Genomic DNA, 25,522 nt, shown 5'->3' with positions numbered 1-25,522 from the left:
CTCCAAACTGGTATTCCAACTATACTTACCAAAGTCTACAAGCCACTGTCTTTGCCTTAGTTCAGTTTGTCAAGTCCAGCCTACCACACATAGGCCACACATATGCCAAAGTGAGAAAGAAACTAAAGGAAATGAGTATCTGCAACAATAATAACAATAATAGCTCAGGGAATATGAAAACAGCAGCTAACAATTTTTTAAAAGGCCCTGAAAACTCCTGATTTTTGGGGTGTCTGGCTGGTTCCGTTGGTAGAGCATGCGACTCTTGATCCAGGGTTTTAAGTTTGAGCCCCACATTGGCTATAGAGATTGCTTAAGTTCAAATCTTTAAAAATAAATAAAGTCATCTAAAACATACAAGGGACGGAGAGAAAGGAAGGGGAGGTGGGAAAAGAGAGAGCATGCAAGGATGTGAGTAGGAAAAGCACAGAGATGAAAGAAAGGGTGGGGAAGGAATGGAGAATTGTTCATTCCTGACAATTAAATCCATCCAGTCAGTCTGAGGTTTGATCAAAATGTTTATACAGGGGTGCCTGGGTGGCTCAGTGGGTTAAAGCCTCTACCTTTGGCTCAGGTCATGATCCCAGGGTCCTGGGATCAAGTCCCATGTCGGGTTCTCTGCTCTGCAGAGAGCGTGCTTCCTCCTCTCTCTCCCTGCCTGCCTCTCTGACTACTTATGATCTCTGTCAAATAAGTAAATAAAAATCTTTTTTTAAAAAAAATGGTTATACAAATGAAGTTAGGCAGGAATAGCCTTACAGGTAAATAAATGTGACAAATTAAATGTAACATTACATGTCATATGTTTATACTTCTATAGAAATGGTAAATTAATCGTCTAAATTCCATGGAGTAAGCATACATATATAATGCACATCAATTGTACTAGTGGTCTTTTAAAATGTACTTTAAAATTCACCTACTGGGACACCTGGTTCACTTGGTTAGAAGAGTGTGTGACTCTTGACCTCGGGGTCATGAGTTCAAGCCCCATGATGGGTGTAGAGATCACTAAAAAAATAAATAAACTTAAAAATTCAACTACTGTATGATAAAGGTGGCCTAAATAAAACTGATTTGTTGGTTCATCAGCTTGGAATTACAAAAGCTCTAACAATTAGCTCTAGCTCTAGCTTTAAAACAGTATTTTTTCTATCTACATAAATTCTTTTATAGCAAAGAAACATATTAGAAATCCTACTTTTAAGTTTGATTGAACAAGAGCAGTAATACATATCATTTAGGAAATGGACAACAGTTAGTCCAGGCCTAAAAGGGGTCTGATTCTTATAGTCATTTTTTTATTCTCTATAGTCTAGCTTAAATTTCACTGTCTTCATGAGCTTCCTCAGCCATCATTACCCACAATACTTTCTGTCCTAATTTATGTAATTCTTAGAGGAGCTAGGATAGGGTAGTGGTTGAGACTGGGGTTGTCATACTGCCTATGCTGTCACTTTACTTGCTGGGCTAATCTAGGCCAGCTGGTAAACCTTGACAAGCCTTGGTTTCTTCTTTGATAAAAATGATGTCTCTCCTTTGGGTTATTATGAAGGTTGAGTGAGACCATGTAAGTAAAGATGTTAGCACCTTGCCTTGCATATACTACATGTTTGTTAACGTTAGCTATCACTGTTAGGATTAACAACTGCACGACTGCCACCGTAATTCATATGTGTTCTGTCTCTTCCTTGAGTGTCCTCAAGTTCGTAGATGCTCAATTAAGTATTTACTTGAAGGGTGGATGAGGATGCAGGGAAAGACCAGTAGTTAGAGATTATAACGTGGGGCTTCCACTTTATATTCCATAAGAGAAGTGGTAGGATTAGAATCTACAGTGGTGGGGACCTCCAGGTGATAGCTAGGTACTCAATAAGCAGAATGTGAGAGGGAATAGAAAGGATTAGAAAAAAGGGAAACATTAGTAGTGCTGGCATTGGAGTTAAAAGATTTGGGGATTGGAGAATAAGTCTGTTTATACCATGAAGTAGCAGGAATTAAAGGCCACCATACTAGATTGATTAGATGGTTAGATGGTTGTATATCATACCATCTACTAATAGAGTCATAGTAGTAGGACAAATTTTTGGAGATCATTTGTTTATAAGTGACTTTCTAAGTTCATGGCCTGTAATTCAGATGACAACTTTAAGCTCAGAAATCAGCCTGTGAAAGGGAGTTTTAATTTTACCTCCTCTACTTTTTCTTATTCACTAGAGAGGATATTTAACCAAAATTGGAAGGGATAACAATTGTTCTTCTCGAGAGTCTTGAGAAATGTCGTGGTTGGGCAAGTTATAGACATACAGACATGTATGGTAACAATGAGATACAATGTTTTTTTGGATCTAAATATCCTAGAAGGAAAAAAATTGAATTTCATTGAAAATAGTTTTCATGTCTTGCTATCAAAGAGTGTGAGGTTTGTGCTTTTACTTCTTGGTCATTTTTAATATACCAGGAAAGAATAGGACTGCTGCAGGATGGAGGACAACATGAAAACCAAGAGAGGCAGCATTAACAGCAGTCCGTCCTCTTATGAGACCATTTGAAGAGGAGAATAAATGAGTAATTGACTCCTTTTAGTTGGTTGGAATTCAAAGTTTATTTACACAAGAAAGAATGGAGTTGGGTAAAAAGGTACTCTCTTAATTAGTCAGGAACAACTTACATATGAGGAAGTATAAAGAAGGGCAGCATTTGTTTAAGGATTTGGAAATATACTGTATTTCCATGTGGGTTAGTTATTTTTGTTACTTTCTTAATAGGCTACATACTAATTTTAGTATAAATAGAATTGTTCTATAAGCTAATAATGTATACGCCCTTACTCAACTTCTTTCAGTTCTTCTAATTCACTATATTCTCTTTCATATCTAGGACTTTGACAGTCCTGTGACATTTACTGAGAAGACTTTCACCCACTCTCCCTTTCCTATCTCATTTGTGTACTTTCTGTAATTTTACTGCTAAAGCACTTAGTGTGTTCTGGTAGAAATTAATGTTTGTTTACCACTGTTTTCCTGCATATACTCAGTATCAGTTCATTAATAATATATCTGTTACTGTATCAGCCTCACATAAAATATTCAGAGTATTAATAAAATTCAATTTTCTGATTATTATGATAAGAGTATGGACTCATGTAATTTAAACATGCCTCTTGAGTCATTTTTGTAGTAGTAACTTAAGGGAAAAGGAAAGAGATGAATAAATAAGTTCTGAAGAAGATGGGGGTTCACATATGATACTCTCAATAGATGCTGAAAAGCATTTGACAAAGTACAGCATCCCTTCCTGATCAGAACTCTTCAAAGTGTAAGGAAAGAGGGCACATACCTCAATATTATCAAAGCCATCTATGAAAAACCCACCACAAATATTCTCAATGGAGAAAAACTGAGAGCTTTTCCGTTAAGGTCAGGAACACGACAGGGATGTCCATTATCACCACTGCTATTCAACATAGTACTAGAAGTCCTAGCCTCAGCAATCAGTCAACAAAAAGAAATTAAAGCCATCCAAATTGGCAGAGGAGAAGTCAAACTATCACTCTTTGCAGATGATATGATACTATATGTGGAAAACCCAAAAGACTCCACTCCCAATCTGCTAGAACTTGTACAGGAATTCAGTAAAGTGTCAGGATATAAAATCAATGCACAGAAATCAGTTGCATTTCTCTACACCAAAAACAAGACAGAAGAAAGAAATTAAGGAGTCAGTCCCATTTACAGTTGCACCCAAAACCATATGATACCTAGGAATAAACCTAACCAAAGAGGCTAAGAATCTATACTCAGAAAACTATAAAGTACTCATGAATGAAATTGAGGAAGACACAAAGAAATGGAAAAATGTTCCATGCTCCTGGATTGGAAGAACAAAATAGTGTGAAAATGTCTATGCTACCTAAAGCAATCTACACACTTAATGCAATCCCAATCGAAATACCATCCATTTTTTTCAAAGAAATGGAGCAAATAATCCTAAAATTTATATGGAACCAGAAAAGACCTCGAATAGCCCAAGGAATATTGAAAAAGAAAGCCAAAGTTGGTGGCATCACAACTCCGGACTTCAAGCTCTATTACAAAGCTGTCATCATCAAGACAGCATGGTACTGGCACAAAAACAGACACATAGATCAATGAAACAGAATAGAGAGCCCAGAAATAGACCCTCAACTCTGTGGTCAACTCATCTTCGACAAAGCAGGAAAGAATGTCCAATGGAAAAAAAGATAGCCTCTTCAACAAATGGTGCTGAGAAAATTAGACAGCCACATGCAGAAAAATGAAATTGGACCATTTCCTTACACCACACACGAAAATAGACTCAAAATGGATGAAGGACTCAGTGTGAGAAAGGAAACCATCAAAATCCTTGAGGAGAACACAGGCAGCAACCTCTTCGACCTCAGCCGCAGCAACTTCTTTCTAGGAATATTGCCAAAGGCAAGGGAAGCAAGGGCAAAAATGAACTATTGGGATTTCATCAAGATCAAAAGCTTTTGCACAGCAAAGGAAACAGTTAACAAAACCAAAAGACAACTGACAGAATGGGAGAAGATATTTGCAAACGGCACATCAGATAAAGGGCTAGTATCCAAAATCTATAAAGAGCTTAGCAAACTCAACACCCAAAGAACAAATAATCCAGTCAAGAAATGGGCAGAGGATATGAACAGACATTTCTGCAAAGAAGACCTCCAGATGGCCAACAGACACATGAAAAAGTGCTCCACAATGAGATACCACCTCACACCAGTCAGAATGGCGAAAATTAACAAGTCAGGAAATGACAGATGCCGGCGAGGATGCGGAGAAAGGGGAACCCCCCCTACACTGTTGATGGGAGTGCAAGCTGGTGCAACCACTCTGGAAAACAGCATGGTGGTTCCTCAAAATGTTGAAAATAGAACTACCCTATGACCCAGCAATTGCACTACTGGGTATTTACCCTAAAGATACAAACATAGTGATCCAAAGGGGCACGTGCACCCGAATGTTTATAGCAGCAATGTCCACAATAGCCAAAGTATGGAAAGAACCTAGATGTCCATCAACAGATGAATGGATATAGAAGAGGTGGTATATATATATACATACATATATACACACACACACACACATACATACATATATATACACACACACATAATGGAATACTATGCAGCCATCAAAAGAAATGAAATCTTGCCATTTGCAACGACGTGGATGGAACTCGAGGGTATTATGCTTAGCGAAATTAATCAATTGGAGAAACACAACTCTCTCATGATCTCCCTGATATGAGAAAGTGGAGATGCAATGTGGGGGGATTGGAGAGTAGGAAGGGAGGGAAACAAACCATGAAAGACTCTTAATCTCACAAAACAAACTGAGGGTTGCCGGGGGAGTGGGGTAGGGAGAGGATGGTTAGGTTATGGACATTGGGGAGGGTATGTGCTATGGTGAGTGCTGTGAAGTGTGTAAACCTGGCGATTCACAGACCTGTACCTCTGGGACTAATAATATATTTATAAAGATAATAAAAATACAGTAAAAAAAAAAAAAAGAAGATAGGGGTTCAGATCATCCAGTATTTTTGAGTATTCTACATATGTCTCGCATTCGGTATGCACTGTGTAGAACACAAAGGAGCTATAAAACTAGCTGTTCAAGGAAAGCAAGTGTCAAAATAAGGAAAGAGAATTGATACTAGTTAGAAAACTGAGATCAGCCAAAAAGGAGCTGTTAACTTTGAATTTTGTTGACTTTGAACTTACAGAGGTTTAAGCAACTGGAATTCTCATTTTTCCCCCATTTCAGTTGTAGTCAGTGAACGTCACTGTGTCAGGGTAAATAATGGGTGCGGTAGCGTTAACTGTGAAAAGGAAGTAATGTGTGTCCAGGAAGGATGTTGTGTTCCAGGTCGGACCAATACTGTAAGGAAAGTATTCCAAGGTGAGAGTATGGTTTTGGATTTCACAGATAATACTCACATCCTGTGTCAAGATTGCTATATTGACATTGGTGTTTATGTTAACTGCTGTTTTGTTTTCTTCCATTTGCTTAGGATACAGTGCCCAGCCATGTAGAGGAGGTTAGTGTGGTAGTTAAGGGATTGAAACACTTGGAGTTGGACACCCCAGGTATTTTATCCTGGCTGTGCCATTTCCTTTAGTTGTTGTATATACTCTAGTTAATCTGTTGTTCAGTTATTGTGAGGAGTAACCAGATAATTGACATAGAGTGCTTTATTAGTATAGTCCCTAGCACATAGTGAGTGCTCAATAAAGGTTAGCAGTAAAGATTCCAGTATTTTCTCTATCAGCATTGAGTCAAGGTCTAGGTACCATTGCCTGAGATATCCAGAATCTTACACTGACAATACTTTAGCAGTTCTTATGCTTTTAGCATTCTCCATCCATGATGTAAGTATATTTCTGAAAGAAGAGCTCTTTATCAGACATGATATATTTTATCTTTGTGAAAAAGCACTTTACTTGATCTCTTGCCTCTACCTTCCTTTCTGATCTTATCTTCTGCCACACTGTTTCTTAAATACACCAGGCTTACCTAGGAACGAACACACACACACACACACACACACACACACGAATCTCATGGTCTTTGATCTTACTTTACCTCTTGCTCAGGATGCTCTTCCTCCAGAGAGCCCCAGGCCTCACTAACTGCACCTTATTTAGTCTCTTTAAATGTCACCTCTTTAGAAAATCCTCTGAGTATCCTATCTAAAATACTACTTCTTATGACTCTTTTATCCTGTTTAATATTTCCTTGTGGCATTTCTCATTAGCTCACCTTATTTTCTACATATATTCATTAACTGTCATTTCTTTCATTAACTGGAATAGAAGTTCCTTCAAGTTAGTATCATTCACTGTTTTGTCTTCATGCCTAAAAGAGTGGTAAGTAGACAGTCACGTAAATATTAATTAAATCAATGATTGAAAAATTTGGAGGCTGTCAGACCTAAATACTCAAGTATTCTGTACAGATTACTCTGGAAGTAGCTAAGTTGGGGAATCATACTGAGAAAAGTCTTAAAATGCAGTTTCTTTTTCTTTTAGGATAATGTTGTCTCTGGAGAGATGGGAGAAAAATTGTCCCTTCGTAAACAGCGCTTCATGCAGTTTTCTTCACTGGAACATGAAGGAGAATATTATATGACACCACGAGACTTCCTCTTTTCAGTAATGTTTGATCAAATGGAACGTAAGTTTTTTTTTGGATTTTTTTTAAGTTTTTTTTTTTTAAATCAAACATTAAGGCTGATAAACTTCTGTTTTTCAGAATTGCAAACAGCTTTTCTTCATTTTAATTATAATAATTCTTTGTGCCATGCATTTGCTTATTATTTAGACTTTACATTCTTTATGACACAAGTGTAGTTAAACTTTTTATGTATTTATCTAAGAAATACTTGTTTTGTTTATGGGCTTTTGTAAAGAACCAAAGGAAAAACAGGTAAGTTTTTAATGTCACTAAATATGTTAATAGAATAATTAATTTATCTAAGATTCTAGTTTTTGGTAGTATTGAATTTTAAAGTGGGCAAAGAATAAAACCAGATTAGGGACGCCTGGGTGGCTCAGTTGGTTAGGCTGCTGCCTTCAGCTCGGGTCATGATCCCAGGGTTCTGGGATCGAGTCCCACATCCCTGCCGAGCAAGGAGCCTGCTTCTCTCACTGCTTCTGCCTGCCTCTCTGCCTGCTTGTTTGTACTATCTCTCTCTCTCCCTCTGCCAAATAAATAAAATCTTTAAAAAGAAAAAAAACAGATTAGAGCAGTTGGGCAGGGGGGACCAAAAATACAATGAGATGCAAAAATCCAAAAGCTATAATTATGTAATTTTAATTCATAAACCATCAACTTTTAATTATTCCAAATGATGGTAGAAATTCTTAGTTATATTACCTGAACTAGTTCCTTTTACTTTGCAGAAAGTAAATATGGCCCTATACTCTGTGCCCTCTATTATAAAAGTATTCTCTGAAAACTTCTTAACTTCCTGCCACCTGTCAGGATGCTGGAAGTACTGCCTTGTAGGTAGCTATATGTGGGACAGCTGATATGGGCTAGGCCAAAGTGAGCAGTAACAAGTGTAAGTTGAGTTGAAAAAGACTATGAAGACTTGGGAAGTTATTTTCAATATTAAGAGATGACTTGAATAAAAACACAATGAATGATTATGACATGCTCTACACAGTAAGTTCACTGGTCACTAAAACCAAAGAATTGTGTTAGGGAGCGGTGACAGATCAAATTGAAAAACAGATAAGGGTCATATTGTACAGGGCATTTCAGTAACCCTGTGCAACCATCAGAGACTTGTATATTTGATTGGAATGAGTGGACATCATCTTTGACCAGTGAGGGAGCAGTGAAGGTTTATGAGCAGAACAGTAAATATAGGTTATTTTGGTACCTCCTCTTTGGAGGGGAGTTTGGCAATATGTATCAAAATCCTTAAGACATGTATTCACTTTGTGAGAAAACTTCTAGAAAACTAATCTAAGTAAATAACGAGAGAGATCAAAAAGGTTTTTTTAAGGTAGTTTACTTTCTAGCATGTAAAGAGCTTGAACATTGTCACTCCTGTCCTCCCAGCAAGAAAAAAAGCTGAAAAACTGAAAGTCAGCATTTCTTCTTAGATTCATCAGAGAATTGAGAGAATTGAGACCATAAGGCATAGGAACATGAAAACTGGAGACGGACAGATACAGAGACGCAGAGTTTACCTAGAGCAGAAACTACCCAGAAACCACCACTGCAGCCAGCGTCTGGTGGGAATATTTAAAGAGTGATTTGGCTAATTGCTAGAATCTGAGCATGGGCTAGCTTGAGGGGTGAAAACTTGTGAAGACCTAACCCTGACAGTCTTATGTACTTTTGGGAGTTTTACCTATTAGAGCCCCACTAAGAGTGAAGATCTGAGAAAAATCTTCCCTCAACGGGAGGGATAAAGTAGTCATTTTGAAACAATTCCAGAGCATTCTGTTCTCCGTAGCAAAGGCCTGCACAGACAGGAAACTTTTACCAAAGTCTAACCAATCGAGGTGAATGGAAATGCCCAGCTTTGGCCTTCCTGTCTCACTTGTGGAGGAAAACAGAAAACTGAAAGCACTTCTGAGGATCAGAACCCTGGGACTGAGGACCACAACCCTGGGACATAGGCTCAGTAACAGACTGAGACCTAATCATAAGATTATAAGACACTTCTCCTCCCCCACACCTCACCACACACCAGGAAGGCTCCTACCTAAAGGGGATACAACAGAAAGAACTGTACCTCTCAGACCTTATGTATGAAGGAGTCTCTAGGGAAATGAAAACAACAGAGGAGACAAAAACAAGGACACCAGAGGACATGTTTAAAACCCTGTGACACCTACAACTATAGCAGACCATAAACTCATCCCAATGTTTTTCAGATAAACATAGAACCTCATACTTAAAATATCTCCTTAAGTAACGTTTACCTGATAGATCTTACCTGGTTCTCAGAAAATTCAGCTGACATTCTAAAAGGCAAAAGACAGTCTGAAGAGACAAAGCAAGCATCAGAACCAGATTCAAATATAGCAAAGATTTTGGAATTAGCAGACCAGAATTTAAAATAACCATGATTAATATAATTAAGTGCTTTAATAGAAAAAAGTACATATAATAACAGGTAACATATGCAGAGATGGGGAAACTCTTAGAGTCAAAAAGAAATGCTAGAAATAAAAAACAGTATAATAGAAATGAAGAATGCCTTTGATAGGCTCATTAAAATAATGCTCTGCGCCAAGGAAATAATCAGTGAGCTCCCATGCATCAAGGCTACTGATTGTAGAGTGTTCCAAAGCATCAGCTTCATTTCAGCTATCCCCCCCTCCCCCCGCCATTATTTTTCCCCATTCTGGCATCAGGCTTGCAGTTTTTTGTTCATTTGTTGGCTTCTTTCTTTTTTAATTTTTTGGATCAGCTTCCCTACCCTCCCAATTTCTTTTTCTTTGAAATCAGGCATATACTTTTTGATTTGTTTGCTTGCTTATTTGTTCCTTTTTCTTTTTTCTTGGATTGGTTTTCTTTCTTTCTTTCTTCCTATTAGGCCTATCTTAACAAACAAATCCAAGAACAACAACTTAACGATCTAAACATGTCCCACCACAAGCAAGAAGGAACTCTGCAGAGGGATTTGCTCAAAACAGATAATAAGTAATGTATCTGAACAAGAATTAAGAACAACAGCCATAAGAATACTAACTGGGCTTGAAAGAAGTATATAAGACACTAGAGAAACCCTCACTGCCAAGATAAAAGACCTAAAAACTAGTCAGGCCAAAATAAAAAATGTTATAACTGAGATGTAAAATCAACTGGATATAATCACAACAAGAATGGAAGAGGCAGAGGAACGAACAGGTGATATAGAGGACAAAATCATGGGAAATAATGAAGCTGAAAGGAGGGAAAGAAAACGGTTAGATCATGTATATAGACTTAGGGAACTCAGTGGTTCCACAGTGCCATAATATCCATATCATAGGAGTCCTAGAAGAAGAGAAAAGGGGGCAGAAGATCTTTTTGAGCAAATTATAAATGAGAATTTCCCTAATCTGGGGAAGGAAACAGGCATTTAACATCTAAGAGGCACAGAGAACTCCCCCTCAAAGTCAACAAAAACAGGTCAACACCAAGACATATCATAGTGAAACTTGGAAAGTACAAAGGTAAAGAGATAATTCTGAAAGCAGCTGGACGAAAGGTTCTTGACCAACAAAGGTAGACACGTAAGATTAGCACCAGACCTGTCCACAGAGACCTGATAGGCCAGAAGGAAGTGGCATGATATATTCAGTGTGCTGAATGGGAAAAATACACCGCCAGGAATACTATACCCAGCAAGGCTATCATTCAGACTAGAAGGAGAGAGAGAGTTTTCACACTCCCTCTCTGTCTCTCTCTGTCAGATAAATAAATAAAATCTTTAAAAAACATACATATTTAGGAAATGTTTGGTCAGTAGTATGAGTGTTCCAGAAAGGCACTGGAACTGGAAAGAGATTATTGGATTTGGTCACTAGCATGAGTCATTAGGACCTTAAAGAGAGAATTAGAAGGACGAGAACAACAGGTATAGATAGCTTTTTCTAAAAATTTTGGTTATAAAGGAGACAAACAGAATGATAGTATAGGAGAAAACAAAGGATAATGGAAGAATTCTTTAGAAATATTTTATAGCCAAACAACTCTTGATTATCAGAAATGTCAGTGCTGTGTCCTGTACTATAATTTATGCTCATTTTTTCATGTAAGTGTTTTGAGTAGAGATTATAAAAATTGATCATCATCCTCAAAATATTAGGGGATTATATACTTGTAAATAATATGTATTAGTGTTTGTTTTCTCTTCACCTAATTCAGTGGTTCGCTTCTTTGCTTTTCATTAAACATTTGTATTTTCTTCTTCATCAGCTATTACTCTTGTGCTGAAAGTCATCAAAGAATCCCTTCCATTTTTAGTTGAATCTAGTTTTTGCTTTACCTTACTTTAGCCACAGACCTATGCTAGTCTTCTAATCAAGTTCAAAGTTTATATGGCTTTTTTCTTTGTTTGATTGTTGTTTTTATGTAACCCTTGATTTAACCAATTTAGGTTCTTATAACATTTGCACTTTATTAATTGCATTGGAATGCAGTTAAACTCTATCAGAAGACATTTAGCTAAATCAAGAATTCAGTAATTGCAGGGCTAATAATACATCCTTTATACCTATGATGTACTTCACCTTTATTTTTCATCATGGGTAAGAAGAAGAATAATCTTGGTGCATTCCTGTGGATCATACTGAACAGCAAAACAAGGAAAACCAGAGCCAACCCAGTGACCCATGATCTTCGTGTATAAACAGAAAGAAAAAAAAACAATCTGAGATTTATTAGATCCTAAACTCATTTTTGCCTAGCTTGTATCTTTCAGAACTTTTTGCAAATAATATACTTCGCTAATAGTAATTGATGGAGATGTAAATCATCCAAGTGGATGCTGGATGCTTATTCTTCATTTTTTCCTGATTTGGGGAAGATCAGTGTCATCCTTAATTCGCTGTTGCATACTCTAAATACTGTAAAAGCATACTCCTTTGAAAACTAGGTTATGTGGTTGAAACACCATTTTTCCTTATTTAAGTTCTTTTACATTGAATCCCAAGTTGCTGTTTTCTACTAAATTTGTTCAGCCTTACAGTTCTTTTGTTCTCAATTCCAGTGAACTGTATTCTTTTTTTTTTAAGATTTTTATTTATTTATTTGACAGAGAGAGATCACAAGTAGGCAGAAAGAGAGGAGGAAGCAGGCGCAGGCTTCCTGCTGAGCAGAGTGCCCAGCGCAGGGCTCGATCTCTGGATCCTGGGATCGTGACCTGAGCGGAAAGCAGAGGCTTTAACCCACTGAGCCACCCAAGCGCCCCAGTGAACTGTATTCTTATCATTCATATCCCATGACCATTATCTGAAGTTGCTTCAGTTTAGAAATTGCAAATTACAGAAGTCCACTCTCTGGCAACAATGTTATCAATTATCCTTCCACCTTACCCACTTCCTAATATCCAATACACCTATTTTTGACCACAGAAAAGCTTCTAATCTCAATTATGCCATTATTCCCAAACTCTCAGCTCTTCTGGATTTTCCTCCTTTTCTGTAGCTACATCGTTCTTTTGTCACTCACTAATAATTGCTTTCAAATATCTTTCTCCTCTGTCCTTTTTATTGAACCTAGCCTGCTAAGGACTATTGGGAGAAAATCACATGATTCTGCAGATCGGAGCCACTAAATTCATGTTTTTCAACTTCACCTAGATTGTCTAAAGCATTTATACATCCCTAATTAGCTTTTTCCTGGTGGTGTGCTCCTCACACCCTAAGACTGGTTCCCCCACCATCTCCTCTAGTTTTGTCATTATTTTATCTCTACTGCTTCCTTCTCTGAAATTTACAAGTAGTCTTATGTCTTTACTATCTTGAAAAATCCCTAATATGATCATACTTGTCTCTGGTTGTTCTCTTATCAGCCAGATTTCAGCCATCTGTACTCCTTCCTTTACAGCCTGCTACTGCTTGGTGCACCACAACCTGGCTGCTTCTCTCACCTTTCTACTGAATATTATTTTTTAGATTACCAGTGACCTCCAAATTGCCAAGGCCAATGGCTGTTTTTTCTGTCTGCTTCTTAATTGATCTTTCAACAGCATTTACTCCCTCCTTGAAACTTTGGTCTTCTCGTGACACACATTTCTTAGGTTTTTTCCTAATGGATGTATTCATTACTTCTCAGTTGTTTTCCTGGTTCTCTTTGTTCCTTTTCTTCCTGTCAACTCTTAAATGCCCATACTCCCTTCAGCTCTACTTACTTTATACGTAATCCCTGAATGATTTTATTGTCACTCATGACTGCAACTACTTAAGTGACTGTTATCTGAGGTATCTTTGTCTTTAGCCTCAAACTCTGCTGGCCACTGGAATCATATATCTTAGCCACCCACTAGACACTTGGGTGTTATCACCATAGGCATCAAGAACTCAACATGTCGGGGCGCCTGGGTGGCTCAGTGGGTTAAGCCGCTGCCTTCGGCTCAGGTCATGATCTCAGGGTCCTGGGATCGAGTCCCGCATCAGGCTCTCCGCTCAGCGGGGAGCCTGCTTCCCTCTCTCTCTCTCTGCCTGCCTCTCTGCCTACTTGTGCTCTCTCTGTCAAATAAATAAATAAAATCTTTAAAAAAAAAAAGAACTCAACATGTCTAAAAATGAATTCATCATCTTTCCCATCAAGTCTTTTCTTTGCCTCTATTTTCTTTTTAATGGCACAACCTTCATCACTTTCCTAAGTCACCCAGAGTGTTTTGTGAGTTTTTGTAGACATCTCCATCTCCCTCATTTTTATATCCAGTTCATCACCAAGATCTGCTTATTCTGCCTCCTTAAGTTCTCTTTACTTACCTTTCTCTATTCTTATTTACTTTGCCTTATTTTAGGCTTTCAGCACTTCTCCCTGGATTATTGCAACAGCCTCCTTTCCTTCCGTCTAGACATCTTTTTCCCATACCAGTAATTGATCCTTTTACTCTCCTACTTAAAATTATTTAGTGTTTCCCATAACTTTTAGCTTAACACTCAGAGTCCTTGTTGCTCTGACTTGTGCCTACTTCTCTATATTGTGGCCTTTGCTTCATTCATACAGCGCAACTTAAAAACTGACCTTTTGTAATAAAGCTATGTATGTAACAAAGCAACAATATATCCTTGCCATGAGAAGTACACTTAAATTTTATTTGGAGAAATGTTATTGAACATAGTCAAACTTTACAAACCTAAAGGCATCCTACAGAATGGGAGAGGATATTTGCAAATATCTTGTCAGATAAAGGGCTAGTATCCCAAATCTATAAAGAGCTTATCAAACTCAACACCCCCCCCCCAAAAAAAATCCAGTCAAGAAATGGGCATAAGACGTGAATAGACATTTCTCCAAAGAAGACATACAAATGGTCAACATTCACACGGGAAAATGCCCAACATCACTCAGCATGAGGGAACTACAAATCAAAACCACAAAAATAACACCTCGTGCTGGTCATAATGGCTTAGATTAACAACACAGGAAAATAGCAGAAAAGGGGGAACCCTTTTGCATTGTTGGTGGGAATGCCAACTAGTACAGCCATTCTGGAAGACAGTATGGAGGTTCCTCAGAAAATTAAAAGTAGAGCTACCCTATGACCCAGCAATTGCATTACTAGGTATTTATCTAAAGGATACAAACAGTGGCTCAAAGGGGCACATGCATCCCAATTTTTACAGCATTAATGTCCACAATAGTTAAACTATAGAAAGAGCCCAGATGTCTATCAACAGATGAATGGATAAAGATGTGGCGCGCGCGCGCGCACACACACACACACACACACACACACACACACACACACACAGGAATATTATTCAGCCATCAAAAAGAGTGAAATTTTACCATTGGCAACAGCATGGATGGAACTAGACTGTATTATGCTAAGCGAAATAAGTCAGTCAGAGAAAGACAAATACCATATGATGTCATATGTGGGATTTTAGAAAAAAAACGGATCAACATAGGGAAAGGGAAGGAAAAATAAGAAAATAGGGAGGTAAACCATAAGAGACTCTTAACTATAGGGAATAAACTGAGGATTCCTGGGGGGAAGAGGAGGGATGGGGTAACTGGGTGATGGGCACTAAGGAGGGTACTTGAAGTAATGAGCACCGGGTGTTGTACGCAACTGATGAATCACTGAATTCTGCCGCTAAAACTAATACCACATCATGTGTTAATTAAATTGAATTTAAATTAAAAATTTTAAAAACAGTCAAATTTCTTATAACTTTTTCTCATGGTAATTTTAACAGGCTACTTATTTTAGTAGAATATGATGTTGTATTCCTTGTACATTGTAATATTAGTGAATTAATTTTGGCATAGTCAGAATTAAAAGGTTGCTGAGAATGTGTTTAGGAGTACCATAAAACGTCTTTATACTGTTAAAACATTATATTATGTTAGAAAATTAAGATTTTGTGATCAAGCATACTTTTCTTTCTGCCATCGTGCTAAATTAAAGGTACTGTTCTGTTATAATATGTATACCTTATACATATTATATAATGCCTTAGAACAAATTCTGTTCTAATAGCATAGAAGGTTATACAGTGTCTGTCTACCTTATAAATTTTCTTGAAATGTTACAAATTTTTGAAATTATTTCAATTAATTTTGTCATTCAAAGCTGCATTTTTATTTAGCTGGCCAAACCAAGGCAGGAGACACAGATTTGGATGAAGGATATGCTAAGATTGGCTCATTTGCAGGCATTGCAGTTGAGATTAGAAGCTTTTCTGTTTCTCATAAATCCAAGTTAGATAGATACATGAGGCTGAATTTTTAAAATTTAGCATTAAAATATTTTATAAAGTATAAAGTTATGTGTCTACCACCATAACTTCTCCAACCAAAATGCTTATTACTCTTTTTTTAGCTCAGTCTATTCCAGCTACAGGGCCACCTTGCTTTACCTCGCACAACAAATATGCTCCCACCCTAGGGTCTTTGCACTGGATGGTCCCTTTGTCTGAAACACATTTTCCAGATATCTCATGGCTAAGCCCTCCCTGTTTGCTTCAGTTGCCTTCTCAATGAAGAAATGTAATCGGATACCACACACACCCCCATCCATTCATTGTGCTGCCCTTTTAATCCCTCTTACATTGTTCAGGTTTCTCTCATAGCACTTTTCACAATCTAATGTATACTATATCTGATTTACGTATTTTCGAAGTTTATTGTTCATTGTCTCTGTTCTACCCCTAGAATGCCTGTTTCGTAACAGCAGAGATTTTTGTCTCTTACACTCAGGGACATAGACTGAATGCCCAGAAAAGTCCTTGACACATAGTAGGTATTCATTAACAAGAGTTTTCTACTAGATTCCAAGAAGAGATAATGAGTAAGCAGTTAGATATACAAGTAAGAAAGTGAATGGAACCAAAAGTGTAAGTTTAAGACTTTTCAGTAAATTCATGCTATTTAAAATTAAGAGACTTAATGAGACTGCAAAAATAAGTGGTAAAAAGAATGAACCCTGAGCTTTTCCGGCACTTAGAGTTGGAGAGATGAAGGAGAAGGCAGTTAAAGAAACCAAATAGGGGCAGTTTAAAAAGGAAGACCAGTAAAGTAGTTGCAAAGTGCAGGAAAGTGTTTCAAGGAGGAAGGAATGATCAACCATGAAAAATGTCAATGCCAAGTCAAGTAAGACGAAGTAAGAATTGACCATTGAGGGTAGTGTGGGCCAGATAACAAAGTAGGAAGATACTGAGTTCGCCTCTTCCCATAAACAGATCAAAGCTGCAACTACATGTAAAACAACTCTGAGAACAACCTGAAGACAAGGAGAATAGCTGTTCCACAACTAAAGACATGAGGAAAAGCCAAATCAAGACAAGTGGGAGGGGCAGAGACATGATTAGGTGGGGAATCAAATCCCCAGCATAGAAAATTGCAAGCCAAAAGGATATCAAAGGCAGAGAGGTTCACCCTGGGGAGAGAGGGGATCAAGCCCCACATCAGTCACCCCCTCTTTGGGGATCTGCACCGTGAAGGCAAGCCCCCATAATATCTGGCTTTGAAAATCAGCGGAGCTTAATGCCCGGGACTTCTTCATTTTTTGGAATAGTTTGAGTTTATCTTTTCAGAGAACCAGCTCTTAGTTGTACTGATCTTTTCTTAAGTTTCTGTTTCATTTATTTGTCTGATCTTTATCATTTCTTTCCTACTACTAACTCTCACCACTTTTATTAAACATAGTACTAGGAGTGCTAGCCATAGCCATCAAACCAAAAAAAAGAAGAAAGAAAGAAAAAAAGAAAGGCATCCAAATTGGAAAAGAAGTACTAAAACTGTCCCTATTTGCAGATGGCATGGTATATGGAGACCATAAGGACTCCACCAAAAAACTGTTAGAACTAATAATTGAATTCAGTAAAGTCACAGTAATACAAAATACAAAAATAAAGTCATAGGATACAAAATTAATATACAGAGATCTCTGTTGCACTTCTCTTCCCTAACTACAAACTAGCAGAAAAAGAAACCAAGAAAATAGTCTCATTTACAGTTGCACCAAAAAAAAATGAGATGCCTAAGAATAAATTTAACCAAGGAGGTGAAAGACCTATACTCTGAAAGCTGTAAGACATTAATGAAAGATATTGAAGATGACACAAATAAATGGAAAGGTATACCATGTTCATGCATTAGAAAAATTAATATGGTTAAAATGTCCATATTTCCCAAGCAGTCTACAGATTCAGTGCAATCCCTACAAAATTCCAATAACATTTTCTCACAGAACTAGAACAAATTATCTTAAAATTTGTATGGAATCACAAAAGATTCATAGTAGCCAAAACAACCTTGAGAGAAGAGCAGAGCTGGTATCATACTCCCAGATGTGAAACTATACTGCAAAGTCGTAATTGAAACATTACGGTACTAGCACAAAAATAGGCACATAGATCAATGGAACAGAATAGAGAGCCCAGAAATAAACCCACACTTATGTGGTCAATTAATCTACAACAAAGGAAACAAGATTACAAAATGGAGAAAAGACAGTTTCTTTAATAAATGGTGCTGGGAAATCTGGACAGCTATATGCAAAAGAATGAAAACAGACCATATGTTATGCCACATACAAAAATACAATGAAATGAATTGAAGACCTAAACGTGAGACCTGAAACCGTAAAATTCCTTAAAAAAAAAAATAGGTGATAAACTTTTGGACATTGGTCTTAGCAATATTGTTTTGAATCTGTCTCCTCGGGCAAGGACCACAAAAGTAATAATGATCAGTTGGGACTACAGCAAACTAAAAAACTTTTGCACAGCAAGGAAGCTATCAACAAAATGAAAAGATAGTCTACTGAATGGGAAAGATAGTTGTAAATAATGTATCTGATAAGGGGTATTTCCAATCTGATTTAAAAAATGGATTGAGGTCCTGAATAGATATTTTTAAAAAAAGGCATGGCCAACAGGCACATGTCAAGATGCTGAACATCACTAATCACCAGAGAAATGAAAATCAGAACCACAATGACATCACTCTACACCTGTCAGAATGGCTAATATCAAAATAGATAAGAAATGTAACTACTGGCAAGGATGTGGAAAAGGAACACTTGTGCACTATTGGTAGTAATGTAAATTGTTGCAACTACTATGAAAAACAGTATGGTGGTTCCATAAAAAATTAAAAATAGGAATATTGTATGATCCAGTAATTTCACTTCTGGGTATTTACCCAAAGAAAGTGAAAACACTGATTTAAAAAGGTATCCACCCCTGTGTTCATTGCAGCATCATTTACAATAGTCAAGATATGGAAGCAACCCAAATGTCCATCAGTGGATAAATGGGTAAAGATGCAGTTGTATCTTGGGACAAATGATAGCTATACTTCTGAACATCGCATAATGTATAAACTTGTCAAATCACTGTGTTGTACACCTGAAACTAATGTTACATTGTGTGTCAGCTATACCCATAGAAAAATGAAGGGGGAGAAAAGATGTGATATATCTTTTATACCACAATGGATATTATTCAGCCATTGAAAAAATGAAATCTTATCATTTATAACAACATTGATGGACCTAGAGGGTATTAGGCCAAGTGGAAAAAGACAGAGAAAGACAAATACAGTATGATTTCACTTATATGTGGAATCCAAAAACCAAAACAAAACAGAAGCAGATTCATAAATACAAAAATCAAGCTGGTGGTTGCCAAAGAGGAGGACAGTTGTGGGATGGGTAAAGAGATGAGGGGGGGATTAAGAGGTACACACTTCCAGTTATCAAATAAATGGGTCAGGGGAACATAAAGTACAGCACTGGGAATATAATCAGTAATATTGTAATAACTTTATATGGTGAAAGATGGTAGCTACACTTGTGAGCATTTTATAACGTGTGTTAAATGTTGAATCACTGTGTTGTATACCTGACACTAACTATACTTCAGTTAAAAAACAGGTAAGTGAATGGATTGACCACTGGATATGGCAACATGAGGGTTTATTAGTGACTTTCATAGGAACAGTTTTGGTGGAGTGGTGTGAAAATAAAAGCCTAACTAGAGTCATTGGTAATGTAAATGGGAAAAGAGAAAATGGAAGAAAGACCGACACTGAGGGGTTTGCCATAGAGGAAAGGAGAAAGTCGAAGCAGTAGCTGGAAGTGGAAGTGAGATCAAGAGAGGATTTTTTTTTTAAGACAGGAGAAACAGTTGTGTATGTGTTGACAGATGAGAGGAAAACTTGACAGTGCAGGAAAGAAACAATTTCTAGGACAACGTCCTTGAGAAGCTAAGAGAAGAAAGAGACTAATAACACTGTGGAAACTTGGCATTAGAAAAGTCATACTACTTGGTGGGAGCTTATAGAAGTTATGTTTCTGGGGCACCTGGCTGGCTCAGTTGTTAAGCATCTGCCCTCGGCTCAGTCGTTATTCCAGGGTCCTGGGATCGAGCCCCAAATCGGGCTCCTCTTCCATTCTGCCTGCTTGTGTTCCCTCTCTCTCCGTGTCTCTCTGTCAAATGATTAAATTTTTAAAAAAATCTTGGGGGGAAAAAAAAAAGTTATTTTTCCATTTCTCAGTCAATTAAGAATCCAGGTCATCAGCTGAGAGTGAAGAAGGGGTTGCAGTATTGGAGTTTTGTCAAGTAGTCTTTTAAAACAGTATGGTTTGATTGTAAGGATTGAGAAATGTAATATGATCACCAATAGCCTTATTATAATCCGAGTTGAGATCATTACTTATGAATATAAAATGAATCTAAAATCAACTGATTGTGGTTACTTTTCTCCATGTTCAAGCTGTACAGTGTTGGGATGGAGAAGGCAGAGAGTTGGATTTAACAAGGTTTAGGGTCAGCCAAGAGTATATGACAAAGGGAAATAGAAGCAAGGGAATGATTACAACAGTTGGCCATCGAAGCTCAGCCAGGTGGAAAGTTACAACATAAGTAGGCAAAGAATAATCAAAAGATGTTGGTCAAATAGATCGGAGGACCCAATAGGATCAAGGCATGGTTGGAGTCGGCATGCAAAGATGAGGAAAAAAAGAACAGTGGTATTACTATATAGCATAGTTGATAGTACAGGTCCTGGAATAGCACAGAAACTGAGTTTGGATGCTGACTCTGCCACTTAGTAGTTAGTGTGACTGTGGGTAGTTATTTAAGCTCTTCAAGCCTAAATTTCTTCATCAGTGAAATGGGAATGCTATTAGTCCCTATCTCAGAGTGTAAAGATTCGGTCATGTCATACAAGTAGGGCACTGAGTTCCTGCATATAGGGAGCTCTGAAATTTTAGCTTCTTAGGGAAAATGCAAAAATATTGGCATTTATATCTGAATTCTCAAATTATGAGTGATTTTAATTCTTTCATTCTTTTCTTTATCTTTTAAAGATTTTGCAGTAAGTATTATTCCCAAAATTGCACCCCCACACACAGTAAGTTTTTTTAGTTGTAGCTCAACTAAAGTTTCAATGGTTAAAAACTGAAAACCAAATGTTATTGAGTTTATGTAGCTTTGGAAAACCAGAAGTATCTGGGCTGAGATAATAGTGATTTTTACCTTAAGAACTCTTTCTTAAGACAGAGAAAGCAGATGTTTGTAGCTCTTGTTTATGTGGCTACACTTTATAATCATTATTGGTAATAATAATTGAGGGAAAACTCAGTGCTACCATTACCCCATAAGAAAAAAAAAAAACCTGTTCCACCACTTGTTGGACTTTGATTTTAGCTTAATTCTTGAAAAGTTTTTTCCCACAAACAGGAGCTCTTTTATAATATAAATCCCCTTAAGAATGAAGTCACAGCTTAACCCTTTGTTACTAAAGCCAAGAGCAAGCAAAAATGAGTCACGGAAGAGATGCCTGGGAGTGTTGGAAGAGAGCAATAAGGCCAGTAGAGAGATACCACAGGAATTTTGTCCCATGCTGGTCCTGACTGTTCCTTACCTCTATATGTTGAATGCCTATATTTATACTTACAACATAGATTTTATTGCAAATAAATAAATAAGTCAAATTCAGTTTAACCTGTTGGCATTGGCAATTTACTCTGAAAAGGGTTGTAATTAGGATGGCCATAGAATTTATTATGGTGCCTTTGCCAAAGTTGCTTATGTCTTTGTGGATTTATCTTGGACTTTTGGAATTCCACAAATGAATCTTAAATTTTAAAATGGCTGCAATTAAAATACATAGTTCTTATCTTTGCCACTATTATAGTTGTTGGTTTGGGGCTAGTCTCCAGTTCTCTCTGAGATTGTTTCCAGCTCTGTAAAATTATGTATAATTTAATTCTTTATAATCAAATGTGATAACAAAGAATTTTATAAACTTGCTTCTCCTGGAGCACTTGTTAAAAATCTCAAGTTCTGGGGGTGCCTGAGTGGCTCAGTGGGTTAAGCCTCTGCCTTTGGCTCAGGTCATGATCTCAGGGTCCTGGGATTGAGACCTGCATCGGACACTCTGCTCAGCAGGGAGCCTGCTTCCTCTCTCTTTCTCTCTGCCTACCTCTCTTCCTGCCTCTCTGCCTACCTGTGATCTCTCTCTCTCTGTCAAATAAATAAATAAAATCTTTTTAAAAATTAAAAAAAAAAAATCTCAAGTTCTGTTCCTGCCTCCCCTGATGATGTTGGTTCCAGAGGTTTGAGATAGGACCCTGGGATCAGTCAATAAACACCATCTCCCTCTCTCTGCCTATCTTTGTTATATTCCTAATCTGCTTCCTGTCTCTGTGAATTTGTGTACTAGATACCGCATGAGTGGAGTCATACAGTATTTGTCCTTTTGTATCTGACTTCTTTCAGTTAGCATAATGTTCTCAAGGTTCATTATGTTATAGCATATATTACTTCAGTTTTTTAATGGCTGAATATATTGTATTTTATGGATATGACATTAATTTTTCATCCATCAGTTGATGGTTATTTCTACTTTTTGGTTATGATAGATAACCAGATACTTCCCTGAACATTCATGTATAGGTTTTTGTGTGTGTGTGTACATAATGTTTTCACTTTTCTTGGGTGTATACCTAGGAGAGGAATACTAAGTCATACGGTAATTCTGTGTAACTTTTCAAGGAATTGCCAGACTATTTTCCACAGAGGCTGCACCATTTTTATGTGAAGGTATGAGGGTCCTACTTTCTCTACATCCTCCTCTAAGCTTGTTATTTTCCAATTTTTGTTATTCATTATAGCCATCCGAGTGTAAAATGTTATCTTGTGGTTTTCATTTGCATTGTCCTAATGAATGATACTGAGCATCTGTTTGTGTACATGTTGGTCACTTGAATGTCTTTGGGAAAATGTCTTCATACTTTTTTACCCATTTTTACTTGGCTTATTTAGCTTTTTAATGTTGAGTTGTAAGAGTTCTTTATAAATTTTGAATACTAGACCATTGTCAGATAAATGACTTGCAGAAATGTTCTCCCATTTTGTATGTTTTCTTTTCCCTTTTTTGATAGTTTCCTTTAACACCTAAAAATGTTTAATTTTGATGAAGTCCATTTTGTCCATTTTTCCTTTGGTTGCTTATACTGTGGTATCATATCAAAGAAACTGTAACCTTACTGTAAATTCATAGAGATTTTCACCTGTTTTAAAAGTTTTATAGTTTTAGTTCTTATATTTAGAACTATGGTCCATTTTTAGGTAATTTTTGTATATGATAAAGAGGTAGGAGTACAAATTCATTCTTTTGCATTTGGTACCCATCCAAGCTGTCCCAGTATCATTTGTTGAAAAGACTTTCCCTAAAGAAGTCTTACACCAACTTCTTTCTCTTTTTTTTCTTTTTTTTTAAAGATTTTATTTATTTATTTGACAGAGAGAGATCACAAGTAGGCAGAGAGGCAGGCAGAGAGAGAGGGAAGCAGGCTCCCTGCTGAGCAGAGAGCCCGATGCAGGACTCGATCCCATGACCCTGAGGTCATGACCTGAGCCGAAGGCAGAGGCTTAACCCACTGAGCCACCCAGGCGCCCCCAACTTCTTTCTTTTTCAGTGAAAAAATTAGGGATGATTTTACTGAAATATTTCATCATTTTTTTAAATGCTGTTGTGTGACTAAGAAGAGTTCTATATAGTTGTTTCTATAGGTTTTCTTAAAGAAACAATAGGATTTAGGCCAGTACATCTCCCCAATAGTAAAACCTACATTTTATTTTTTTTAAGTTTTTCTTAATATATTTATTCATTTTTAAATAATCTCTACACCCGTCTGGGGCTCAAACTCATGACCCTAAGATCAAGAGTTGCATACTCTTCTGACTGAACTAGCCTAGTGCCCCAAAACTTACATTTTTTTTCACATTTTATTTTTTCTAATGATTTTATTTATTTATTTGGTGAGGACACAGAGGGAGAGGGAGAAACAGACTCCCTGCTGAGAGGGAGCCCGACCTGGGGCTTGATCCCAGGAGACTGAGATCATGACCTGAGCTAGAGGCATCCACTTAACTGATTGAGCCACCTAGGCACCCCTAAAACTTAGATTTTAAAGAAACTTCTTAGGCTGTCTTATGCTTTTTAAATTGACTAGAGCTTATGCTTAGTTTCAGTTCATTAGTTGTGTTTGAAGTAGATTCTTCACTAGTACAATTGGTCCTTGAACAATACAGTTTGGAGTGCCAATCCCCCGTGTAGTCAAAAATCCATATATAATTTTTGACTCCCCAGTAACTCCATTACTATTAGCCTTACTGATAATATAGTCAAATAACACATATTTTGTATGTTATACATATTTTACACTGTATTCTTATGATAAAATAAGCTAGAGAAAAAAATGTTATTAAGAAAAATCATAAGGAAGAGAAAATACATTTACAGTACTATGTATAATTGAACTCATGCAGTTCAAACCTGTGTACATTCGTTGTTGGGGCACCTCTGAGACAGTACCCTGTCTCACATAGCCCATTGTGATTTCAAGATATTCTAGATTTCCTTTAGTTTTAAGTTTATGCTTCAGATTTCTTGTATTGAAATACCAGTCTTTGACAAGGATGTGGTGAAATTGGAATCTTCACATGTTACTTACAGAATGTAAACTGGTGCAGTCACTTTGGGAAACAATTCAGCATTTCCCCAAACTATTAAACATAGAATTACCGTATGACCCAGCATTTCCACTCCTAGGTGTACCATCCAAGAGAAGTAAAAACATACCTCCGCACAAAAACTTGCACATGTAGCAATGTTATTCACAATAGCCAAAAACCAGAAACAACCTAAATGTCCACCAGCAGATGAACAGATCAACAAAATGTGGTAAATTCATACAATGAAATATTATCCGGCTCTTTTATAAAATGAAGTACTGGGACACCTGGGTGGCTCAGTCGGTTAAGCACCTGCCTTTTGCTCATGTCCTGGGATCGAGTCTCACATCGGACTCCCCTGCTCGGCTGGGATTCTGCTTCTTCCTCTCTCTCTGCCTGCCACTCTGCCTACTTGTGCTCTGTCTCTCTGTCGAATAAATAAATAAATAAAATCTTTAAAAAAAAAAAAAGTGAAGTACTGATACATGCTACAACATCCATGAACCTTGAGAACATTATACTAAATGAAAGAAACTAGTCTCAAATGTAACTGTATGATTCCATTTATATGAAATGTCCAGAATAGGCAGATCTATAGAGACAGAAAGTAGATTAGCAGTTCCCTAGGATTAGGGGAGGAACAGTGACTGCTAATGGGTTTTCATTCTTCTGGGGTGATGACATGTTTTGAAATTAGATTGTGGTGATGATTGTACAATTCTGAATATATGAAAACTATTGAACTATACAAAATACAAAATATTATACAAAATATAATAAAGCTATACAAAATGCATGTATAAAAATATA

The 25,522-nt window shown here is 37.1% G+C and overlaps 1 protein-coding gene across 2 annotated transcripts in view; it reads left to right on the top strand.

Moving 5' to 3' along the window:
* MICU2 (mitochondrial calcium uptake 2) overlaps positions 1-25,522 on the top strand; it is a 154,795-nt gene that overhangs the window by 39,833 nt on the left and 89,440 nt on the right. For both annotated transcript variants that reach the window (XM_046028270.1, XM_046028269.1), the window contains exon 2: positions 7,079-7,223. In XM_046028270.1, the coding sequence (XP_045884226.1) occupies positions 7,079-7,223 (145 nt within the window). The remainder of the gene's footprint in view (positions 1-7,078; positions 7,224-25,522) is intronic.

Source organism: Meles meles, chromosome 14 (genome assembly GCF_922984935.1).
Source record: "Meles meles chromosome 14, mMelMel3.1 paternal haplotype, whole genome shotgun sequence".
NCBI lineage: Eukaryota > Metazoa > Chordata > Mammalia > Carnivora > Mustelidae > Meles > Meles meles.
Note: the sequence above shows the minus strand (reverse complement) of the source record. Positions and strands in the feature narration are given on the sequence as shown.